Consider the following 23989-nt stretch of genomic DNA (forward strand, 5'->3'; position numbering starts at 1 on the left):
GAGCCCGTTTTTTTCCTCCCTTGCAGATACACGCAGCTCCGCGCTCCTCGTCGTTCTGAGCTCAGTCTGGAGCGGCTCGGCTGTAGCAGCACAATATTTGGCTGTAAACAGAGACGCCGTGCTGTTGTCTCGATGCGAAACGTGGGCTTTTAGGAGACGGTGAGTGACTCGGGGAGGATTTTGTTGCAGAGAGGCTCTTCTCATCAGCGCAGGCTGCTGAGGAAACGCGATTTTCTTCATTTTTTTTTTGGACACGTCTTGTGCAGCGCGTGTGCGACGCGTAATCCGTTCTCCTCGTGTTATTTCTATTGCTTCATTGTGAGTACTTGGTGTCCTTGTTGAGGACGATACTCGTGTCCGCGAGACAGCCGTAGCCGTGTTAATAAATGTCAACTGTATCTCCTTGGAAATCATCACGTAGGAGTCAGGGAGAGAGGCAGGGGAAGCGCGATGGGGGGAAAAACGAGGGATCCCAGTTGAAAATGTAAGAGGATTTTAATTTAGCAACCAGTAAAGAGATTAGAACGACAGCAGTGGAAGTTAAATTGTGCTGCATATGAAATGGGCGGGCGACTTTTATAATAGGACGGCACTGCCTATTCTAAATTTAAATACTCTGCGCTTGGCACGGTCTATTTAGGGTGCACTTTATTTACGGGCACGACTGATGGACCATAACGTGTATATTTACGTGAAGAGCCTGGTCCGCGGAGCAGATTACGTTTAGTTTAGTGTAACATTTTCTATTTTTTTTGCTGTTGCGGACCGACTGCGAGAGTTCAACTCACTACAGCATCACCAATGAACAGTGAGAGAGACCTGCGCATATCGTCAGCAGCCGCTTCTCCAGCCTCAAGCTAAAATTCGTCAGATCTGAGATCACAGAGGATTTTTTTTCTCATTCAGTCCGGCTAGAAAAGATTTTAACAAAAGTTTGCGGATATAGGCAGTCGACACCGAATATACCCCGACACGTCTGCTGTAAGTGATTTCTCTCCATTTTTCTCGCCTTTTTGTGTCGGGCAGAAGAAGGGGCCAGGGGAGTAACGGTCGGATTTAGAAGGGCTGGTTTGTTGGACACCGCTAGAATCGAAGATGAGTTTTCCCGAGGAGAGAGGGGAGTTTGCCGTCGAAATGATGAGCGTTTACGGGGGCATTATGTGGCAAACGGGAGTCGTCCGGTGCTTTTAACGGCGCGGCAGCCCGATTTCAGCACCACGGAGAGCGCTCCGAATAAAGCAGCATCGGCGCACATTTGCTTAATTACTCCGCCACGCACGAAACGGATCGCCACGCATGCATTCGGAGCAGCTTCGCATGGATGCCAGTTGCATGCTATGTTCGATCCAGCCCGAACGCGTCCACGCGTTGTAAGGGAGAGGGTGGCGTTTCCTCTGAATAACTTAGAAAGTGTGCGTGTGCGGGATTTTCTCCTCCATTCGTTAATCTGCATCATCCCCGCTTTATCAAATCCTTGTCAATCAGGGGATTTATTTTATTTTTATTTCATGTTAACAGAGCACTGCATGTCCCCGACACCCATTTGCTCATAGTGCACCTTGGAACATCACAGGCAAGTCGCAGGGGTATTGTCTTCGCTGTGGCTGGATTTTGTGGTCGCTTGTGACATTCTGGTTTGGCGTTTTGGAATATATATATTTGTATTCACGTAAGTACTAATTAGTTCGCCGTTCTGCTGTCGTCAGTGTGCGCCTTGTGTTTTGCATGCACAATAGCGCAGGCTATTGCTTACATACTTTATGACCCGGCTGACATCATAGCTTAATGATTAAGGAGGAAGCAAACGCTCCTATTTTCGGGGGTTGCCTGATATTGCGGTACCGCCGCGGTTCTCGCTGCGGAGCGTCGGATGGGGCCGTGTACAGGTGTTACGAGCTCGCACTTGGGGGTTGCGTGCTCGATGATGCCTGTCCGTGATATTCCTTAATTGCTATGCGCTACGTATGCGGCCGTGCCGCACGCGTGACATTGATGAAGCCCGTGCCCCGGCGTTCGGTTCTGATCGCCGTGCCGCTGCACAGACACTCACAGTAACAGTCGGCCTCGGACATAGTTAGGCTGTAGAACATGCCTCTGCCACTGTGACAAATAATTCAAAATGATGATCCGGCGTGATGGCCCAGTGCGTGAGGCAGGGCCGGTCGGTTTGATTCATATTCTGTCAGTGGATCTGTGAGACATGTTAAGACCCACGAGCAGGAATCTCACGTAAATGATCTCTATAGGAACAAGACGTCCACCTCAGACTCCACCTCCACTCTGGCTCCTTTGAATCAGCACATCTTCATGTTTTTTTTGGCACCCAATGAATTGATGGGACTATGGTGGATCACTGGCTCATATGACTTGGTAATGATGCTCTTTATCTTTCCCTTTGACCTCCACCAGTGAAAGGTCCTCATATTGCAACTATGTGTGGACGGAGCAGGGCGGCCTTTCTCTCTCTGGGGGCTTGCTTGCTTGTCGCCAACAACGTCCTGGGTGGGAAAAGGTAAGAGCAAACTTGAACTGTCAGTTTTATTTATATCTGACCAGTGGATATTACAATTAGTGCCTGTGGCACTCTATTCATGTAAAATATATATGATTAATATTCTAAATCAATTCCTTTATGACCAAGATAATTGCTTGTGTGAAATGGACGGTGACATTCGAGGGCCGTGGAGTGAGGACCGCGTGGCATTAGGCTAAACATTTACTGCAGTCGTACTCAGATGGGAAATGCCCATTCAGCCGGGCAAGTGACCAATAAATATGTCACTAAATCAGTTGGCCATGGAGGGAACCATTGGTGCAGTTTCTGTTCTGCTCTCCTACCTGGTGAATCATCTCATTCCATTCCTACAGAGATTAGGATGAAAAGTTAGAGAGGAGATAAGGAGTGAGAAAAGCCCCATCCACGCGCTGCAGTGTGACACTCGTCTGGTATCTCCCGGACGCTGTCCCTCGTGGGATTCTGGACATGCAGGTGCAGACCTGGGCTGTGTGCAGATGCACAGGTCTGAGCGCATGTAAGTTGACAGCAGCTGCAGGGACGTACGGAAGCAGTCTATCATCACTGGAGTGACAGACGTCACCTAATCAGAAGCAAAATAAATCACCCACTGCTTTCATTCGCACAGGGGACTTTTACTTCATTCATGAAATTAGCGAGTTCGACGTCGAATCCCACATAAGTACTCCGTTAAACATTCACAATAACAAATTAGGCAACAACACTAGAAACAAATCGTTGTGGTGTTGGAAGCGATTGAGGTCATTTTAGCTGCCATCCCACTGTGGTTTTTCCTGAGACTCCTAGAGACACTGAAGGGATCAGGCTTTTCTGCACGGTTGAATAATTCAGTAGAACTGTCACAGGCAGTTGAACTGAATGGTAACATCTTGGAATTGTATAGCTTCTCTTTCTCTGTGTTTCAGCTACTATAAGAACACACATCTACACAGCTCATAGTACACAGACAAATGTGTCCTTTTTAAATTGATCATTTGCTGCGATACATCATAGTCGCGTGCTGATTTGATCTAAGTGAGTAATCACAGCTGTAGCTTAGGTTTGGGATGTACTGACTGGCAAATGGAGGGTCTGATTTACTGAGTCGGATGTGCCGTACTTTCAGCACATTAGAGAAAATGTAAAAGTACTGATTACTCCACTGAGGAACTGTCACTGCGAACTGCAAATCAATTATCGCCCATAGATTTACTGTATAATCCAGTCGCCCTCTTTGAAGTCGAGCGAGCGCACACGTACACACCTTGGGGGATTTCAATGAGACACAGTAATCAGGAAGACCCAGCGCTCTGCTACAGTAGAAATTGCCTTATAATTAGAGACACGAGTGAAGAGAGAGAAAGCGAGGGAGAGAGAGAGAGAGGTACTGACACAGTGAGTGTGAGCAGCACTGTTGCTGTTCAGATGACCTGTAGATGGGGGTGGTGTACAATGTTTTATGAGGAAGTGGCCCCTGGCTGATAAACATGTGTGTTCTTCCTCTGCACCTTTTCTCTCAGTGTTCTTTTCTTTGCCGTGACATACGACCCTGAAACGCCCCCCCCCCCCCCCCCCCCCCCCCCCCCCCCGATCGCCCACCCACCCCTCCACCCCCGTCTCCCAGACGCGCTGTAAAATGTCCTATTTCATTTATTCATGTGCACAGATAACAACTTAAATAAACTGATTATGAATTTACTGCAAGGTCATTGTGCTTTTCAGTACAAAGTGTAATTTCACCGCTAATTCTCCTCATAATTCATGACTTGTAAAAATGGATTTTCCTTGTAAATCCCGCTGTTAAGTGCATTTTAATTATTGGTGAACTGGGCTGTGCCAGGGGACGTCGCTGCCTGTTTTCCGTGTGGGTAGAAACTGCAACAAGACAAGTGTAACCCTCAGGGCAGACCACAAACTATTTTTCTATCCTGCTGCGATTTGGCAAATTGGTAACGCGTAAATAAATGTGGGAACATTCAGGGGCGTTGTGTTTGATTTTAGTCTCAGATGACGTCCCATGGTTGCAATTTATGTTTACTTTTATTTTGCTTAATTGGCTTCTGGACCTGAATGAAACAGATTAATTATTCTTCTGAGATTGACAATTTCAAAGCTGTTACCTCCATAACTGATACAAAACAAAGCCGTTCATCACAGGTTTTACAGTTTTATTGCTGGGCAGGATTTTCCGATAGTTCTGTTTCCTTCGGCGGCTTATGAATTAGGGGAAGCTGGAGGCGTTAACCCTTTCATGCTAATCCATGTGTAATGTGGAGCGCCCTTGTTCACTTGTTCACATTCAGGGCTGCAGACGCCCTCCACCGGCTCCTCTGCCTTCCTTTTATCTCCCCTCCTTCGGTCCTGTTATCTCCATCTTTTTCCTCCACTCCTTAAGAGCTTTTCCTCGCATGTTTCTTCCTATGCTGCCCCCCCACCCCCCATTCTTTCTCCTTCCCTCCTATTGCAGGTCTTCGCTTACTAATCTTGATGACCTCTCCCTCTCCTTGGAGCCGCTCAGCGAGCAGAGCTTGTTTCCAAACACTTGCTGTTTATTTAGCTTGCAATCAAGCCAAATGCTTTTGGCTATAATAAAGAGGGAGATGATGATTGCTCAGCAGCACACTATCAGTTGTTTGGGTGCTAACCCATATGCAAACACATAAATGGATATGTGCACAGAGCTTGAACATAAAGACCTCGCATGCATTCATGGACTATGCAAACACTCGCGCATGCACACGCTCTCAACGCATCCCCTGCCTGATCCTGTCGCTATGATACACTGTGTAATTAGGGGCTGCATTCCTGATTATGAGTGTGCTGAAATATTTATGCGTGGAGATGCTGCGAGCTCTGCTCACACAATTACTGACTTTGAGTGTTTTTCGGCGTCGCTCTAAGCATTTCGTTTCATGTTGTTCAAACAGCAAATTCAGCAAAGCCTTTGTGATATAAAAGAGCATATGAAGATATAAACAATGGCTGCGGATTTCTCTATTCACCGTTTGTGAGCCCGTGTCTATGTGTGGGTTTATGTGCTCTGCTGCTGTTTTACATCCCGATAGTCGAAGCAAGTTTAACGCTTTACAATCTGTCTGGATTAGAATAGATGCTGTAGCACCTAAAGGGATTTCCCTCTGGAGAAATCACTTACTCATCTCTTATCAGCATGACCATAAAACATGTGGTGAACTCACTGCGAACTATGAGTAAATTGTCAACAAAATGCATATAAATGTGACAGTTGTTTGTTCACGATGCTGCTCGTGGCTTCTTGCAGCGATAACCTTCGCGTTTCTCTGTTTTTATGTGATTCATAGGCTCAGTTCATTCTTCTCTGTTTGGTTTTGGACTTCTGCTCTGACTTTAAATCTGCTTTGCTTTGCCAGCTCTGGGCAGAACGGCATAGATGAACAGAAAGATAACACCACAGTGTTCACCAGGATCTTAGACAGCCTTCTGGATGGCTATGACAATCGCCTCAGGCCAGGACTCGGAGGTCAGTAAACCCTCAGTCAATGTATTTTGCCTCTCGTGGTGACTGTTTGAGTCATGTTTATTAATTCATGAGGCCAAATTGCATGCTGCCATCTTTACTTTATCTATATGAAATCTCATGGAGTTCGGTTTGTGTTAAATTTTTTGTATGACAATAAATAACGAACTGTTGAGTCATTTATCACCTGGTCCATTTATGAAACAGAATTTTTTTTCTACGTCAAATTCTGCGCGTTCCCATTCATGCCGTTGGCAACTGTCTATTGTTAGTGAGGGGAACAAAACGGCAGGAGATAAATCCAGAAATGGAAAATCGCAGAAGCAGATAAAAGAAGAGGGATGTAGAGTAAAAAAAGAATGGAGGGAAGCGATAATGTGAGAACCGGTGTGTGAAGGACAGTGAAGTTCACACAGTGCGACGCAGCAGGCGTCAAGCAGACATGCGAATAAAAGCGCGCCTGCTAGAAGTTCAGGAGGCGCCGGGAAGAAATTATAGATTACGATGGGCATCATTTATAAATCATGCTGTCATTTTTCAGCTTCAGAACCACCAGGAACGAACCATCACACACACGTCGCCTCTTAGAAATGGATCCCAGACAGACCCATTTGGGCTCAGTAATATAGAACTAATACAGCGAGACCCGAATTTATTAAGAGATTCAACCACAGTGCAGGTAATGGAGCCGCCACTGAAGCCAATACCAGCAGAAATGGGTATCGACGTGCAAAATGGGCAGTTTATGGCTTTTTTTTTATTCTCACGTGTTTGTGTGTGGATGTTAAAGCTGCTGTTGAATGGACTGAATGGATGAGAGGCTATAGCCAGGTGGTCTTCTATTAACAGGTAGTTAGGCGCTAATGAATGCCACTGATAGTCGCTCACTCTGGCAATTTCCTGCTTCAACAGAGCGTGTAACTGAAGTCAAGACTGACATTTTTGTGACTAGTATTGGGCCAGTTTCGGACCATGACATGGTAAGACTCTCTTCGCCTCTGTAAATGTCACTAGTTTCCTCATGTCCCCCTTCCGTCCCACCCCCACCCCTGTCTGCAAATCTCCCTAGATGTTGTGGTCTCACAGCTGTGAAATATTTATTAATTAGATGATTCATTCTATTAACTTTCAGTGTATTAATAAAACTGTCACATGTGTGAAATATCCTTTCTGGGGCACGGTTCGCGGTCCCACTCTGCATAAATGCCACGTCCAGTCGTAAATACGAGCACGTGACTGCGATGTTCATCTTGAAATATGCCGAGAGCGCTGACCTCGCGCAGTATTTATATGTTGCCCGATACTTTAAATAGGCTCAAATATGTGCTTGTTTACTCAGCAGATGTTGTATTAAGGCGTCCGCTCTGCACACGAGCTGTGCAGCTGAGTAGCATGTATTTGCTGAGGTTCAATAAAACAGTTTTATCACTTCCGCAGTCTTCTTCAATATGCTACTTACAAAAAGCTGTGGGCTCTTCAAACATGAGTGTCTGATCTCTAGCCCTGTGCACCGCAAACCAATTAATCTCCTCCAAACGTCTCACTGCTTCTCTTTTCGCCACTTAGAAAAAGACTTCTGTTACGTGCACGTGAACCGTGTGTACTCCATTTGACATAATCTCAGTTAATTGCAGTGGCTGACATTCGAGCGGGGGATTTTTTTTCCCCGCTGCTGTGTTAAAGCCAAAAGGAATAGCTGGAGAACATTTCCCCCCAATCTGTAGCCGTGCCCTCTCCTTCTCCATTGCCTTGAAGCTCTGTTTTAGCTCATGCTAATTATCATACGCAGGTCGAGTGGAAAAGAGGGGAAAGAGAAGGAAAAAACAGGCTGCGCTGTAATTTTTACTAGCTCCCTTTATTCTGCCGGGAACTCGTGTGGAACCATTAAAATCTGCTCTCAGCTATAGTCATTAGTTGCCTTCCAAATGAAACGTCCTCCTAATTTAGTGTCCAGTGTAATCTAGATTACGAAGCGCAGACGCTCCCCCTGAAGATAAATACTAACAATGATCATTTGCAGCACTTACCTACAGTAACAATGTAGCACAGAATGACCATCCAGGGACAAATGAATGCATGAATTGAGAAAGATAGCTGGGCATGAACTCTTATCATGAAGAGACCAGATGCATCGTTTGAAGAGACACCAGCCAGAAAACCAACATCCACCCCTGTTTGCCAAATCCTTTAACGCAAAGAGACAAGTACCAGCAGGGAAACTAGGCCGCGACTACCGTAAGGAAGTCCAAGTGACAACATGAGAAAAGGTGGAAGGAAAAAAATAACGTTGCTTACTCAGCGTTTTCCCGAGCCAGCTGTGAGATGCAGGCTGAACGTGGAGCTGCTGCACGGAGTGGGCGGGCGTTGGCTCGTCTTCCTCACCTGCTCTGCGTCCTCTCCGTAGGAATACACCATTGACGTCTTCTTCAGGCAAAGCTGGAAGGACGAGAGGTTAAAGTTCAAGGGCCCCATGGCCGTGCTGCGCCTCAACAACCTGATGGCCAGCAAGATCTGGACCCCGGACACCTTCTTCCACAACGGGAAGAAGTCGGTGGCGCACAACATGACCATGCCCAACAAGCTGCTGCGGATCACGGAGGAAGGCACGCTGCTGTACACCATGAGGTACTGCACGCAGTAACACAGGCCCAGTATTAACCTGAGGTGAGCTCCGGAGTCATTTAAATATCGGCGCCCTTACATATTATGTCCGCTTAACAGAGGATGATTGAATTGTGATTTTATGAATAGCCTGTGACACGGCTGGTGACGGTTCCCAGGTGAAATTTAATGAGGCTGCCGTTACTCTATACGTTTGAGCAAATTCCACCCAGCGACCAGAACCAATAAGACACAGTAGCAGCCGGGCTCTGACTTCCAAACGCTATCAAATCACATTTCTTCATGTCGCCCAATATCACAAATCACCCGCTCGCCTCAGGGGCTTTCAGAGTGTGCACAGTACACAGCCTTTGTTCTTACGCCCCCGAGTCCGTGGCAGCGAGATAATTTGGTGTCAGATGTTCAATTTTTAACATGGGCCACAAATATGTTTTAAGCCTGGAGACAGCTGGGCAGCGTAGCCTGTGCAAATGCTGCCTGCAGTGAGTTAGCTACTGTAGAACGTACTGCATCCAGTATTATAATGTGGGAGATGCACATTTCCTTGATAATAAAATCTCATTCCTTGTATCAATATTGTGTTTTGACAGTTTAAAGTGCATATTTAATGTTTTACAGAGACTGTAGTCCGACGTTTAGTCGTCTTTTATGCCACATGGACGTTTATCACAACTTCATCTTCGTCCTCCTGCTCAAAGCATTCGTGCTGAGCTCGGAGCCCCGTGACCCCTGAGGACAGCGCGGTACCAGCTGCACACAGATGTCTAAGGAGGATCATAAAACATTCGTTTTAGCGTGTTTACCAGCGGAGGGAGGGGCGGAGGGAGGCGGAGCCCACATTACTGTCACAGATGAGTGAGATAAAGGCTGGGTGGGGGATTAGCGTGTCACGGGCGGCCCTGACGGGCTGTTTCTCACCAGGCTGTCAGGAAACAGAAACCCACAGCTCGGGAGCCGGCGCTTCTGTTCGCCTGTGCAGAAGTAGCCGCAGTTTGACAGCGTTCGGTGCTGCCACATGCTGCCGGTGCCGCTCTCGTGCCTCAGCTCCTCCAGTCGTCTCGCTCGCGTCTCCGCCGGCGCCGTCACCAGTCCTCATGCTGCATGTGTTTGTGTGACTCCCTCCAGGCTCACGGTGCGAGCAGAGTGCCCCATGCACCTGGAGGACTTCCCCATGGATGCCCACGCGTGTCCGCTCAAGTTTGGCAGCTGTAAGTGACCCCTGCACTCACGCACGCGCAAACACAGGCTCACGCCCCATTCAGCCCTGCACGGCCTGCAAGGCTGCAGCGCTCAGACCCGTGTCTATCCACGACAACACCCTCCCTCATCTCCAGAGCGTCGCGCCGGCCGCTCACCGCTGACAGCCGCCCGTGCCCGGCACCGTTCTGCAGAACACGCAGGGACGGAGGCGGCGGCGACGAGGGAGATAAAAGGGCGAAAATACTGTATGTCAGAAGGGAAGCGGAGAGAACACCAGGCTGTCCCAGTGCCATTATGCAGACCGCTACACTGAGCCTCAGCCCTCTTTAGATTGAACTCACTCCCTAAATATTTCAGTGGTGAGCTTTCTCCCGTGCTGCAGTCTGCGGTGGAGCCATGCTCTCCTCCGCAGTGGCCGAGCCGGCTGCAGCCTGACAGGTCGGTGGCCAGAGGGAGGAAGCACTGACTGGGCTGTTCTGAGGTCAGGCTGTCCTGCCGGGACGCTCTTCGTTTGTCTTCCCACACGTTGAGACATACAGTAAAGTGATGTAACCCAATAGCATCAGGTGTTTTAAGATAGATGAGATTAGATAATACTTACAGTAAAAGAGATGCGGTCGGCAACAAGCGTAAATGAAGTTATGGTAGCATAAGTTAAAGGGACAAACTGGACAAGACTGGCAGAACTGAGAGACGGCACACGACAAAACAGGACGCAATGAAACACAACTGATAACAGCGATATTGTCGTGCATTTACCTCCGTGAGCAGCGCTGAACATTTGAAGACCCGTCTCTCCTTGTGCTTGTTAGATGCCTACACCCGAGCAGAGGTGGTGTACGTGTGGACCAGAGGGGCTGCACAGTCAGTGGTGGTGGCAGAGGACGGCTCCAGACTGAACCAGTATGATCTGATGGGACAGAGTGTGGATTCTGGCGTGGTGCAGTCCAGCACAGGTCGGTTTGATTTGGTTCTTCTGCATCTGATCACTGCATCTTTGACCCAGTTTCACGGGTTCCCTGCTGAGTGTTCTGTCTTTTTTCACCTCATTCATTGATTTATTTACTGGCTGCGTAGAATGACGGACCCATTAGCAGGGAGGTCCTACAGAATGTCTCCATCCGTGCTGTGTTTGATTTGCTCCACTGAAAACCATCGTCATCCAGATGTACACTGTTATTATGGGCTACAACAGGCCCTCAGTGGAACAGACTGAATTCCAGCGTGGCTGTGGTCACTGTTATATTGTGACTGGGCCGTAATGCAGTGATGAAATGGATCGTGCCACGGTATTGAGTTTGTTGACAAATGGCACCAAAGCTGTGTCAATAAATCTCAACTTCAATAAAACTGAAGGTCAAAACAAAACAAACAGATTTTTCCAGTATAAGACAGGTAGAATAAATGTCCTAGACGCCCATTGTAAAGCGACTGTACAATGTGTATCTGACTGCAGGAGAGTACGTGGTGATGACAACGCACTTCCACCTGAAGAGGAAAATCGGCTACTTCGTGATCCAGACGTATCTGCCCTGCATCATGACTGTTATCCTCTCCCAGGTGTCGTTCTGGCTCAACAGAGAGTCGGTCCCTGCCAGGACTGTCTTCGGTGAGTAGTCTGCTCTCTCCTCGTCGAAACATCTGCGTTAGAGGAAACGAGCCCACGAACAGACGCTTTCAAATCTGTTCCTGGAGAAGTGAAAGATGAAACATTAGGCCCTCGCTCAAAACTCCAGCGGGCTTGAGCGGGATGTTGAACAAGCTGATGAAATCTGAAATAAGAACTCTGTTCCGAAGGTGCTCTTGTTATGCACCAGTTTTAATGTAAAGACTGACAACGTTCAAGACCAGGAGCTGTAATTGTGTTGGTTTGTGGACTCCTCACTGCGATGCCAGACAGCTGCTGCATCAGGCTTCTCATCTACAGCGACTTGACAAGAAACCTAACGGCTAAAACCCCCCCGAACGTCAGCACGTTCACTGGCGCACGTCGACTTCCTCCCATGCCGAACGCTGCGCGTCCCTGCAGTCGAGCGTCTGTGCAGCCGTTGTGTGGGGCTGCGACGCGGTTCCGGCTCGGCGGGAGGTCCGGTCCCCGCCGTGTGTCGGCGCATGTGTCTGTGCATGTGTCGGGGAGCGTTTCAGTGCGTCCGCCGCGTGTCTGTCTGTCACAGGCCTTACATAACGGGCCCAGTGGAGCGGCTAGTCTGCAGCAGCAGCAGCAGCAGCATGTCCTTGAGTTACCTCGACGCTCCGTCTCCGTCTCCTCAGCTCCCTGTCGTCTGTCGTCTTATTTGGCTCATGAATATTCCGCCTCTCTGGGTCCACCGTTTACGCAGGTTTCTCAGACATATAATACAGCATCAGATTCTGAGGAGCCGTAGTATCCGGCCCATTTTTTGTGTGTGGAATGAGAGCATTTGTGTGTTCCTGCTCCACAGCCCGCTACCTGGGGTTCTGGTCACGTGTTGAGGGGAAATGAGAATGGCCTAGATTAGATGCACAAAAACTATCTGGGGCATTTGTGTCCCTCATGTTATCATTGCTGGTTCTGCTTTATGAGATTACATGCAGCTTGTGTGTGTGTGTGTGTGTGTGTGTGTGTGTGTGTGTGTGTGTGTGTGTGTGTGTGTGTGTGTGTGTGTGTGTGTGTGTGTGTGTGCATTGCGACATCAGCAGGTCAATCATGTGATTAATATGCATCATCCGGGCAGAAGCTGCATGAGACTGTTCTTCAAACAGGCTGCAATGTCAATATCATTGTGAATGAATCATTAAAAAGACACAGCGCACAATCAGGATCTTTTATTGCCATCTTAATCCTCGGGCTGTCGTCTTAAGTCAAAGCTTTCTGTGTCGCGTGGAGCCAGTGAACACGTGTGTGCTTGCGCTGGGATGAAAGAGGAGCTGTCTGGTGGCCGCAGCTGTTGCTGCTCATGCGCCTCGTGTGTCTGTGAAGCTGGACGGTGGATGAGCAGGTTCCTGGACCCGGCAGCTGCTGCTCCTGTTTGTGTCCTGAGCGTCTCAACGTTCCATTCGTTGTCCTTTTGGGACGCGCTTCGTGAGCTGGACGTCAGACTGACAGATGTCAGCAACGTGATGAAGTAAATGAATTAAATGAACCTAAAGCGATGTCGGCGTCTAAATGTTAAGGATGAACAACAGGAAATAAACGCCCATAAAGCTCCACTTTAAGAGTAATGTAATAAATGCATCAGTTATTATTACTCCCATTATTGTTACCAACCAACATTAGACTGAAGGAATGAATATTCCCTTAAATGTTTTGCATGTTTGGGCAAATAGAAATTAAATGGCAGTTCTAACTTAATGCCTTCTCATTTATTCTGTCAGATGTCATAAAAGAGGCAATTACATTTAATGCAGAGAAGGAATAATGAGAATTTCTATTAAATGGATCCATTGTGAGAATCAGAATTAAGCATCTGCACCATAAGTTTAAAAACCTCTGCTGCCTATGAGGAAACACAAACACGTCTGCATTTGAATTCATGGCTCCTCTCCTGTGGTTACAGCGAAATGTAAAGTAATTACACATTCCTGTTCATTCCGTCCTTTTCAGACAGTCTGAGGTGAATAACAGCGTCACTGTCATTGTCATTGTCACGTCCATTTTCATTTTACTGAATGCGTTCTGGGCCTCATTGCAGTTTAAAAGCGCAGCAGAGGCGCCTTATTTATCACTGTCGATTAGGAGCCTGATTAGTTTATGGATTCGTTCGGCGTTGGTTCCTGTGATGGAAATGTCTTCGCCGTCCAGATGAGAACCAAAATGAAACCGCTGGTGCTGGTGCCAGCTCACCCCCCCCCCCCCCCCCCTCCTCCTCCACCCCCCCATCCCTCAGCCTCTGTCTCAGAGCAGAAGATTAGCTCCTTCCTCCTCACCTCTTTAAGAGCAAATGGCTGGATATTTATTAGTTCTCCCATGAAGCTCTTTAATGTGTCTGCTCATTAAGGAATAACACCCCGTGTGTGTGTGTGTGTGTGTGTGTGTGTGTGTGTGTGTGTGTGTGTGTGTGTGTGTGTGTGTGTGTGTGTGTGTGTGTGTGTGTGTGTGTGTGTGTGTGTGTGTGTGTGTGTGTGCGTGTGTGTGTGTGTTGTACTGTACCTTGCACATGTTGGTTGGATGCCAGCGGGGGCTCATGAATTCCTGATTACTAGCTGACAACACTGTAGGCAGCGCGTTGTGCAGCGCATGTTTGAGCTGTGACTGTTTGTCGCACAAATGTCCCTGACACAGTCTTTTAGCTCACCTGCCACTCAGCGCGTCAGCTCCTTTCCTCATGTAAATGGGAGGTGGCGGGTTCCGTGGCGGGTTCCGTGTCGGCCCCTCCCTCCAGGCTTCAGTTATTGATAAGGCCTGAATAAATGATGTGGGAGACGGCGGCACTGGGACCAGGCTGAGTGAATATAAATAGCTGTTTGACAAGTGCCTCAGCAACAATGCAACAAACAGTCTGCAGCGACAGGCTGCAGCTACAGTCACTAATTCATCATTCAATTTATTCAGACACGAGAGGACATTCACTTCAAAGCCACAATATCAACATGTATGTATTAACATAGATTGACGTCGTTAATGCACTCCTTGTTTCCCCAGATCTGTGCTGTGCAGTTGTCTGTTCTGACCTTGTTTGTCTGCAGTGACACGCAGCAGCTAACGGTCGCTAGAAGGCTCATTAACAGCAACTTTATAGCAGCGTGTGGCTGCGCACGTAGTTACAGGACTGAAGTCATAAGGAGCGTGCTTTATGTGCGCGTCCCGGCTCGTGTACTTTTGACCTCGTTCCACATTCTGATTGTCATGTTTGATTGGTTGCCTACTCAATCAAAGCGTTGTCAGAACAGTTCCGCCTGGAACCAGAGAGGGAGAGAGAATAGCCTCATCCCTGTGGGCTCTCTCTCTCGCTCTCTCTCTCTCTCTCTCTCATTCTTTCTCTCTCTCTCTCTCTCTCTCTCATTCTTTCTCTCTCTCTCTCTCTCATTTCTTTCTCTCTCTCTCTCTCTCATTCTTCTCTCTCTCTCTCTCTCATTCTTTCTCTCTCTCTCTCTCTCTCTCTCTCTCTCTCTCTCTCTCAGTCCCCACCCCCTCCCTCTCTCCCTCTCTCTCTATCCCTCTCTCTCTGTTTTTCTCCCCCTCCCTCTCTCCCTCTCTCTCTCTCTCTCTCTCTCACAGTGATGTCTGTGGCTTGGCAGCGACCCAGTGGCTGAGTAATACATTTTACTCACTGATTTGAGATTGCTCAGATTTACCGAAGTCCGTCTTTCAAAACTTGGCAAACGGGAGCAAAAGTTGGACCCAAGGCAGCAAACCACAAATTGTCAGGAAGATCAATAATAATAATGATACCAATAATAAACAATGACTTTGCACTTCATGCTGAGGAAGTATTTGACCTTAGAGGACAAACAAACTTTAGAGTTTGCTTAATTTATTTTTGCTTTGCCTGGAGCCATTTGTTTTGTAATTTGAAGGCAGCTGAACACTAACGGTCTGTCAGACTGATCAGCTCCACAGACGTTAAATCCAACTTCTAAAAGCGGCCTTGTTTTGTCAGGGAGCCATTAACCAGGTCGACGATATCCGCCCCACATGGACTCTGTGTGCGTCTGCTCGTGTTGTTCCTCGTCTCCTGAGGCAGCGGTGATCGGCCCACTGCCTCGGAGCTGTCTGCCTCACCTCATCACCGCTCGCCCTCCATATCTCATCTGCTTTTCTCATCTCTCTCCCTCTCTCTCTCTCTTGCGATGATAACTTATCCTCCATTATGGTGTCTTTGTGTGTGTTGGACAGGGAGCATCATGCATCATATGAATAGTGTGTTGCTGCATGTGCACAGCAGGCATAATTGAGTGGAGGCCACTCTCCAGAATTGAGTTACGCCACTATTAATCCAGTTAGAACTTTCTAGATCAATGACTTTGTTCATTAACAGCTTTCAAAGCCTCAAGTCTATTAGTTACAACATGTCAACTGAAGTCATTTAAAAGCAGCTCTGGGGTCACATCTGAATGAAGCTAACGGCTGCTGCTGTGAGTGATGCCAAAGGGGAGCGTTCGTGTCTCCAGTCTGTCACTCACCTCCGTGCAAATGTGCAAAATACACAAGCAAACATTAAAATCAAATTCAAAAGCAACTAGTTTTCTTTATTTTTTATTGATTTGTGTTTTCTCTCTTGGTATTAAGGCACTGGAGGAGTTTGAAGAGGAGTTGTTTCCATGACAACCTGGCTTGTCAAACACACTAAAGTATTTATGATTCCAATCATTTGTGAGCGCTTGTGTAATACCCAGTGGTGCCGTCTTTATCCCTCCTCGCGAAATTAACCGATTCCTTGGCAAACGAGCAGCTGACAGACTGATAGCAGTGCTGCCACCGTTCCTCCATCCTCCATCCTCCTCTTCCTCCTCTTCCTCCCTGGTGTGCGGCACACGTGCTGTTTCTGGCCACGGCGTTCGTCGTATCTGTGCCTTGGTGCTCGTCTTCCTCTTCATCATCAACGTCATCCTTACTCACGCTCTCACCCTGCATCAGCAGCCTTCCCACCTGCTGAGGTCATGAATACACAGAGCTGTAATGAGAGACGCTGCACTGCAGGCTCTCAGGACATGGGGCTGTTCTATGGGATGTAGGAGATCATAACCACTAGTCCGGTCAATATTCAGCATCTTCTTAAAAGCAGATATGACACGATTGCGTACACATCATTAAGCATCACATATTTTATTAAACATCCTGCAGCCATTTGTTTTCATAAGAATTCATACATGTCAGTGGTTTCCCTATTGTTTGTGTTCACCTACTCCTTCACATACCACATGCTGTCTTCTCACCATGAGCAATGATGAGACAGGGCTAACTCTATATCACACCTGTATTTGTCTTTAAATCCATTTTAAACATAACGTCTGGTTATCGTATAAGAAATGCATCTAAAATCCTACATAACATCAACAGATGACATCTTTTTTTTTTGCTTTGAGGCCAGAATAAACACTAGTATTCCATGAACACCCACTTCATCTAGTACAACTATTTGTAATAGCTAATGACCAGGCATTAATTGGGCTGTGACTAATGGTAACGCAGTAATCATCCTTTATGCCTCATGTCGCGGCACCGAAGCATGTGAAAAGTGAGTGGGAGGACGAGGAGTCCGTGATTCATCACTTAACACTTTGTCAGAACCGAGGAGGTAGAAGAAGAAAAAATGATGTTGGTGGAAAAATGTAGAATTACAGGATGGTTATAAAAAGTACAGTAAGTGAGTATCAGCTGCCCGCGGGTCGGAAGGTGTGAGGCTTGAATGGCGTTTCGTTGCTTAGAACCACTGATTGCTTCGCTGCTAACCGGGGCTCTTCGCATCGACGTCTGTCATCGTGAATCAACAAACTGGCTTTGTGTGTTTGTAAATAATAATTCTCAAGGCAATGGTCTGTGCACAGATGTGTGAGGACGCAGTAAGAATGACTCGCATTAAGTGAAGCGCAGATCGATAGTATTTACCAGCTTCATTAGAGGCTGAAGAGGAGGTGCCTGAATAGATGGCACATCAGTGACACGCGGCACGAAGCGCGGACCGTGAATGAGATTATATGAGGATCTGAGTTTATTTCTAAAGCTGTAAAAGGACCGATCGCTTCTTTTACTGTAGGATCTGGTGGATCTAATCTATCACGGCGCCGTCGCTGCAGGGCGCGCGCAGCTGTTGAGTCGCACACAGCCCTCGCCGCTCCCCTGCAGCCTGTGTGGGAGGGTCCTCCCTGCGTGTTTGATGGTTCCTGTTGGAGCCAGCTGTTCCCCGGCTCCTGTCATGAGTTGATGCACTCTCCGCTCCTCGGGCCCATGTTGTTTGACGCGTAAACATCTGCAGGAGCGTGTTATGCGGTGAGCGCTGACCCACTTGCTCTGCTGTGCACGGTTCCACGTCAGCGTTCAGTAGATGGTGACAGCGTGCGTAGAGAATTAAAGTGAATCCAGTTTGAATTGATGCTAATGGCTTGAGCTTCGGTGCGCAGGTCAAACGTAGAGCTGCTTTTTCACACTGCACCTCTCTGAGGCCAACTGCATCCTCCGCCTGCAGCTGTGGAGATTTCAGCATCATGCATTTATTATAAGACTGTGGTTTAAGGCAGCACCAGCTGCTGCACATTACATTAATGTGACTAAACAGGCTCATATGATTCATGGATGAAAAATATTCACATGCATTCGGTTCTCCTGCAGTTCATGACGTTCCTGTGTGTGTGTGTGTGTGTGTGTGCGTGTGCGTGTGTGTGTGTTGCCTCCCTGCAGGAGTGACCACTGTCCTGACCATGACCACACTCAGTATCAGCGCCAGGAACTCTCTTCCCAAAGTGGCCTACGCCACCGCCATGGACTGGTTCATCGCCGTCTGCTACGCCTTCGTCTTCTCCGCGCTCATTGAATTCGCCACAGTCAACTACTTCACCAAGAGGGGCTACGCCTGGGACGGGAAAAGCGTGGTGCCGGAGAAGGTATGTGGAACTCCTCCTCGCTCACTGTAGATGCACAATGAGCACCGGTGGAACCGCCGGCACCTGCTGTAGCCTGAATGTGGAGGGAAAGAGCTCGTCGTGGCTGCCGCCTCAAATCAGTCTGAGCAGCACGACGTGAACATTAATAGTTTAGTGCTGCTGCTCCACATGTCTCACTGCTGCAGTTAGCGGCACACGGATCTGTAACATCAGCCGCTTTAGTAAGAAAGGAGAAAATCCATCCTTGAATGAGTCTATTTGGGAAAAATAATCTTTTTAAATTTGTAATTGTGCGAGAACTAAACGTAGCTTCAAACATGCATTGTTACAGTGTGATATGTCACAGTTGAGTTCTTATTATCAGTTTTAATAACATCTTTATCCTTTTATTTGCCTGATACTTTCACCAATGACCTAATTAGCAAAAGAAGAAGAAGGAGTCTCTCCTGAAGAAGAACAACACCACAGCCTACCCAGCTGCCACTGCTACAGCCTTCGCCCCCAATATTGCCAGGGACCCTGGATTGGCCACTATTGCCAAAAGCGCTCCACCGCCCCCGATCGAGCCCAAGGAGGAGCCAAAGCCCAAGCCTCCGGAGGCCAAGAAGACCTTTAACAGCGTGAGCAAGATAGACAGGATTGCCAGAATAGCCTTCCCTCTGCTCTTTGGAACCTTTAACTTGGTCTACTGGGCGACCTACTTGAATAAGAAGCCCAAATTGCAGGGGATCAACCCACACTAATCCATGATCCATTCCTCCGAAGTTCTACCTGTAATTATTTGGTTTTCTTTCGTATTCCTCCTGAAACGTGTTTATTTTCAGACAACTATGGTGTCCACGCTGGTTTCAACTCCCACTCGTTGCATTGCTTCTATGTTTATGTTTTGGAGATTTTGAAAAAAAAACAACAGAGAACAAAATGTCAACAAAAAAACAACAAAACTAGAGACTTTTGAAAGGGTGTTGTTCAGGTGTTGGATGATGCATATTATGAAAATGGTATAATATATCTATATATATATATAAATATATATATATATGAGAATGCTATTCTACAACTGCACATGTCCCAAGTTAAGGGGCTTTTGTTTCTGTTTGTTTTGGTGTTTCCACGGACACTGTAAAAGGCACTTGTTTATACTTGTGGAGAAGGCATCTTATTATTATTTACCTTTATTTACTCCAAATGCAGATCAACACTGACTGATGGCTTCGGTCATTTTCATATTAGCAGAAAAGTGATGCGCTTAGCCTCTGTCCAATATCTTCCATTCTCTGTAGATGTTTTGTGAGGTTAATTATGACATTCTTCAGAATATGTTAGGGTTTCTGCAATAGCAATAAACATGTCTCAGTGGACACTCCATTTATTTAGGGATCAGAAAAAATCCAACCATGTCCATGCTCACCATTCAAAATTCACCTTTTTCTTTTAAAGCACTGTAAATATTATCAAATGTTAGAGATGTCAATATTCTGTTTAAGCTTTGCAGAGTGTTACTAAAGGGTATGTTTATTGAATACACGGAGCAGTAACCTTTTCTATTTAATTTTTTGTTTCTGTTGATGATACTTTATACAACAAGAGTATATACTGGTCTAATCCACGCTTAAGTGACTGTTTCTTGCCAGGTCAGCAATCCATTGAAAGCTGCTTTCACTATGAACTAAAATATTACCCAGCTGTGTACACACTGACGTCTGCAGCAGCAGCACATCAACGGTTTAAACCAGATTCGGTCATGATGATAAAGAATGTAGGAAACGATCTCAAATCCAGGAATGCTCTTCACATTTTAGAATGAAGGCGCCCAAGCTGTGATTATCACAGCAGGGGCCTCTCTTGCCACTACGCCATTCACAGCAAAGTACAGTAAAAGAGGGGTGGGGCACGAGGAGGAGGAGGAGGATGAGGAGGAGGAGGAGAAGTGCCTTCTTCACTTTCAGAGTTGAAGCTGTGATGGCCACTGCTTCGTTGGCCGATGGCGCGTCTCTGTGTCCCACCCACTGTGTCCCCCGACCCCCGTTCGCCGTAGTCACCCGTCAGTAGAAAATTGAGACATAACACTCAGAAAGTACCAGCTACACTGCCTTCAGTATCACATGCCCGTTTGGACTCATTTGTTGCTGCTTGTTGGTGAGCAACAGCGAGAGACAGGGACAGAGACAGAACGAGACACAGTGAGGAAGGAGACGCTGAGTGGAAGTGGCACCGGAATCTCACTCGAGCCGGCGCTGTGTTTCGCACAGACAACTTGTCTTAGTTGTTCTACGATAGAGACGAAGATGAATATATTTTTGTAGCATGATGTCAATCCCTCTTCCAAAAAAAAAAAGAAAAAAAACAACAGAAATTAACGCAAATGTGAAAAGAATGCTTTTGTGTTTGCCTTGAATATCGCTTGCTCTTTTTTGTTCCTTCTTTTAATTAAGGAAACATCTACGGGAAATGCTTCTTTGCTCTGGCACGTTAACGTTTCAAACAGTCCATTTTAAATTATGTTAATGTAGCAATATTAATTAGCAAGGGCTTTACTTAGGACCTGAATCTGACACTCAGTCTCGGGGTCAAATCCATTGTAGCTTTACACTGACCCCTTCAACCTGTAGTTGGTCTATATGCTGTACATAGAAATAGAGTTCTTTAGATTTGTGTCTTCATTTGACTCCTTCTCTGACCTTGTTTCCTGAAGTCTCCGCGCCTCCGCTTGGAGCGTGCGGGTTTGTTACAGTGCATCACAGGTTCTCACGTGTTTCCACAGGGCACTGCGTGGGCCAGCGGGCGCGTGCGCACCCTGCAGCATCCGCCGCGTTAGCTGCAGGGAAACGTCAGAGCCCGGTGCTTGTTGCTATTCCTATTATTTGCATTGCCGCTATCTCCCGACAGCAGGCGTCTACTGTTCACAGCCGCTTAAAGTAGAGGGTGAAGAAGTGCAGAGTCTGAGGGTGAAGGGTTGTATAAAGATATTTTAAGTCTAATCTATTGTATGTATGTTTAATATCATGAAAAAATCTCTATATATACATATGTAAAATACATAATGCATACAGTATTTGATTCTATTAATGAAGATATTAGCTAAGATGATGATGATTATTGTTTGTATTATCAACCTATTGTTATGCATTTTGCACATTTAGAAGAACAGTAACATTACATCTATGTAGTTGGCTTCGTGCTATGCAAGAACAGCTTTGAACCACATCATTGACCTTCTCTCCCTGATCATTGTGTTTCAGATTTATGAGCTATTGGTAGAAAAATAAAAGAAAACAGCAGCTTGGCTTTTATATCAGCTGTGCACCCATTAGCGTTCGCTTTCTTTCAGCCGTGGCTATACAGGGTGACATCAAAGATTATCTCTCTTGTTTGCTCTTTGGATTTGTCGGTGGTTGAAGGGGAAATGGCTTTCGTTGCTGATTGCACTTTTTCTCCAGAGACATGCAATAAAACGGTTGAACTGGAAAACCAGGAGCAAAAACTCGAACAAGATCACGTTGTTAATCGAATTTCTGTTCATTTCCTGAGCTTGTTTGTCATCGCAGCATTGAAGGCAGGTGAAAATGTTATTTTGCTAAACGGATAATTTTCTTTATCTTGTTTTGGAAATCTCAATGATAAGAAAAGGGATTTGCCAAAGGGTTTGACTTGACAGGAGAAAAGTGACTCTTCTACGGTTTCCTTCTGGGAATATCTCTGATGAGCCCCTGACCGGAAACCTTCAAACAGCATCAAACTAAAGCTAGAAATCATTTTACAAAACGTCTGAGCCAGGTCTGGTTTTGCTACATTTAATGCTCCAGATAGAGAATGTGACATTTGAGGCACAGTGCAATCATGAGCTTCCAACCTTTACCCTCATATGTGTAAATATCACATCTGTAGGCATCAGTAATTTTTTCATTATCTTCAATGCAAGGTCCATTGCAGTTCTGAACAGCAGTTGCTTTTCCACACCGAGTCTTTAGTTATTCCTAGATACATACTGGAGTTTTCTTGTCTTTTTATCAGGCAAACAATGTTCCGGTTTTCACTGAAATGTAAAAAAATAAATTTCTAAAGCACAAAAGTGTAGAGGTCTATGGTGAGACTGTATATGTATGGATATGAGCAAACACACTGAAGATGCACACACACACACACACACACACACACACACACACACACACACACACACGCACACAGGGATGCGTTGGTAGTTCAGTTACACTCAAAGGCTTCTGATGGCTGTAGATGCAGTGGTGAACCTTCTGTAAATGTTTCTTTTGTTTCCTTTGGTTCTGATATGGCCCTGTAGAATCCAGTTCTCTGCATTAGTCTTTAAATAAAAAGAAAACAAACGAAAGTGGTGGCTGGAGCTCTGTCCTTGTGCTGCGGCGAAGACGAAGGCTGATGTGAAAAGCATCTCACCTCCTCGGCCGTGTGTTCTCATTGCGTCATGTCACTTAAATGACTTACAGTGACACAACTGTGTGTGTGGAGTGTTTTAGTGGTGGCGCCGCTGGATCTAATCCAGAGTTCATTGAATGTATGAAATCACAGGGTCCATTCATGAGAAGAGCCTAAAGAGCCAGAAGCTCAGAGCTCCTTCACGTGGTCGTGAATCCACGTTCGACATGAGGCCAAATATTGGTGAGCGATGAGTCAAAAAAACTGACCCCTGGAGAATTTAACTTCTATTCAGAAGATGTTGCAAATGTTCAGAAAGATTTCAAGCTAGGTTTTTATTTTTTGCGTCATCTGCTCGAGGGAAACGTGTCAGTCAGTCCACGTGTGTGCGGGTGTGTTCACGTTTTTTCATATCCAGAACCTGAACAGGACTGGCTACAGATTTTCATCACTTTCCAGTCGCTGCAACCTTCTGACCTGCAGGAAACACCCTCCAGTTCCTCCACGGCTCTTTGACACGGGTTCAAAAGTTCTGAAGTTTCTCAGTATCACATTCCTATAATACAATAAACCCAGTATTTATAAAGAGATGCTCTGTTAATTTCCTCTTTAGTGGCAGTAGGAGACAGTGTTATCATCTACAGTAATGAGCTGATTCCAGCAGTCTCCGCTGACATCATTATCTCCCCGCTCTTCCTCTCATCCCGTTCCTGTCCCACCCCACCATGAGACTTCAGGTGCAGGAGAACGTGCGCTCCTTCCTCAAAAGCATGTGAGCTGCCAAGTCCTGAGAGCGTTATGCAATAAAGCCTCTTCTCTCTGGCAGAAAGGCAGAGAGAAGAGGCTTTTTCTCTGTCTCTCTGCCTGCTTCTCCTCCTCCTCACGCTCTCCCTGTCACTCTTCTCCACACAGAGGAGTTGGAGACGCGTCCCAGTCAGTATTAGGTGGAAGGACCCCCGCTGTTTTTGCCTCAGATACAGCTGTCGTTCACATAGGTTTGACACAAACGAGTCGTCCGTGACTCCTGGCTTTTTCTAGAAACTCATTTTAGTTTGTGTTTCCACTGCAAAACACTCAACAGCTGGCACTTATGTTCGAACATGACAATAGTCAATTGTCTCAACTGGACAAGCAGTTACTGGTGCTCAATCTACATGCTCAGGTAAAAAAGAATTAAATTACAATAAGGTTCCTCAAAGCAGCTTTTATTTTGGAGGATTTGTTTGGTTTCCAGCGGTTTTGAC

General features: G+C 46.5%; 1 protein-coding gene across 5 annotated transcripts; it reads left to right on the forward strand.

Annotated features, from left to right (window-relative positions):
• gabra1 (gamma-aminobutyric acid type A receptor subunit alpha1) lies at positions 1-22701 on the forward strand. 5 transcript variants are annotated; one of them, XM_029173607.3, is made up of 10 exons: positions 1-159; positions 2410-2512; positions 5905-6014; positions 6924-6991; positions 8416-8636; positions 9759-9841; positions 10646-10789; positions 11290-11442; positions 18151-18353; positions 18776-22701. In XM_029173607.3, the coding sequence occupies exons 2-10, from the start codon at positions 2433-2435 to the stop codon at positions 19094-19096; spliced, it is 1383 nt and encodes a 460-aa protein (XP_029029440.1). In that variant the 5' UTR covers positions 1-159; positions 2410-2432; the 3' UTR covers positions 19097-22701. The 5 variants fall into 5 exon arrangements, with proteins under 5 accessions (XP_029029440.1, XP_029029443.1, XP_055358166.1 ...); XM_029173610.3 differs by lacking the exon at positions 1-159 and adding an exon at positions 186-318; XM_055502191.1 differs by lacking the exon at positions 1-159 and adding an exon at positions 356-484.
• The last annotated feature ends 1288 nt before the right edge of the window (positions 22702-23989 follow it).

The sequence above is a fragment of the Betta splendens genome, chromosome 14 (genome assembly GCF_900634795.4).
Source record: "Betta splendens chromosome 14, fBetSpl5.4, whole genome shotgun sequence".
Lineage (NCBI taxonomy): Eukaryota > Metazoa > Chordata > Actinopteri > Anabantiformes > Osphronemidae > Betta > Betta splendens.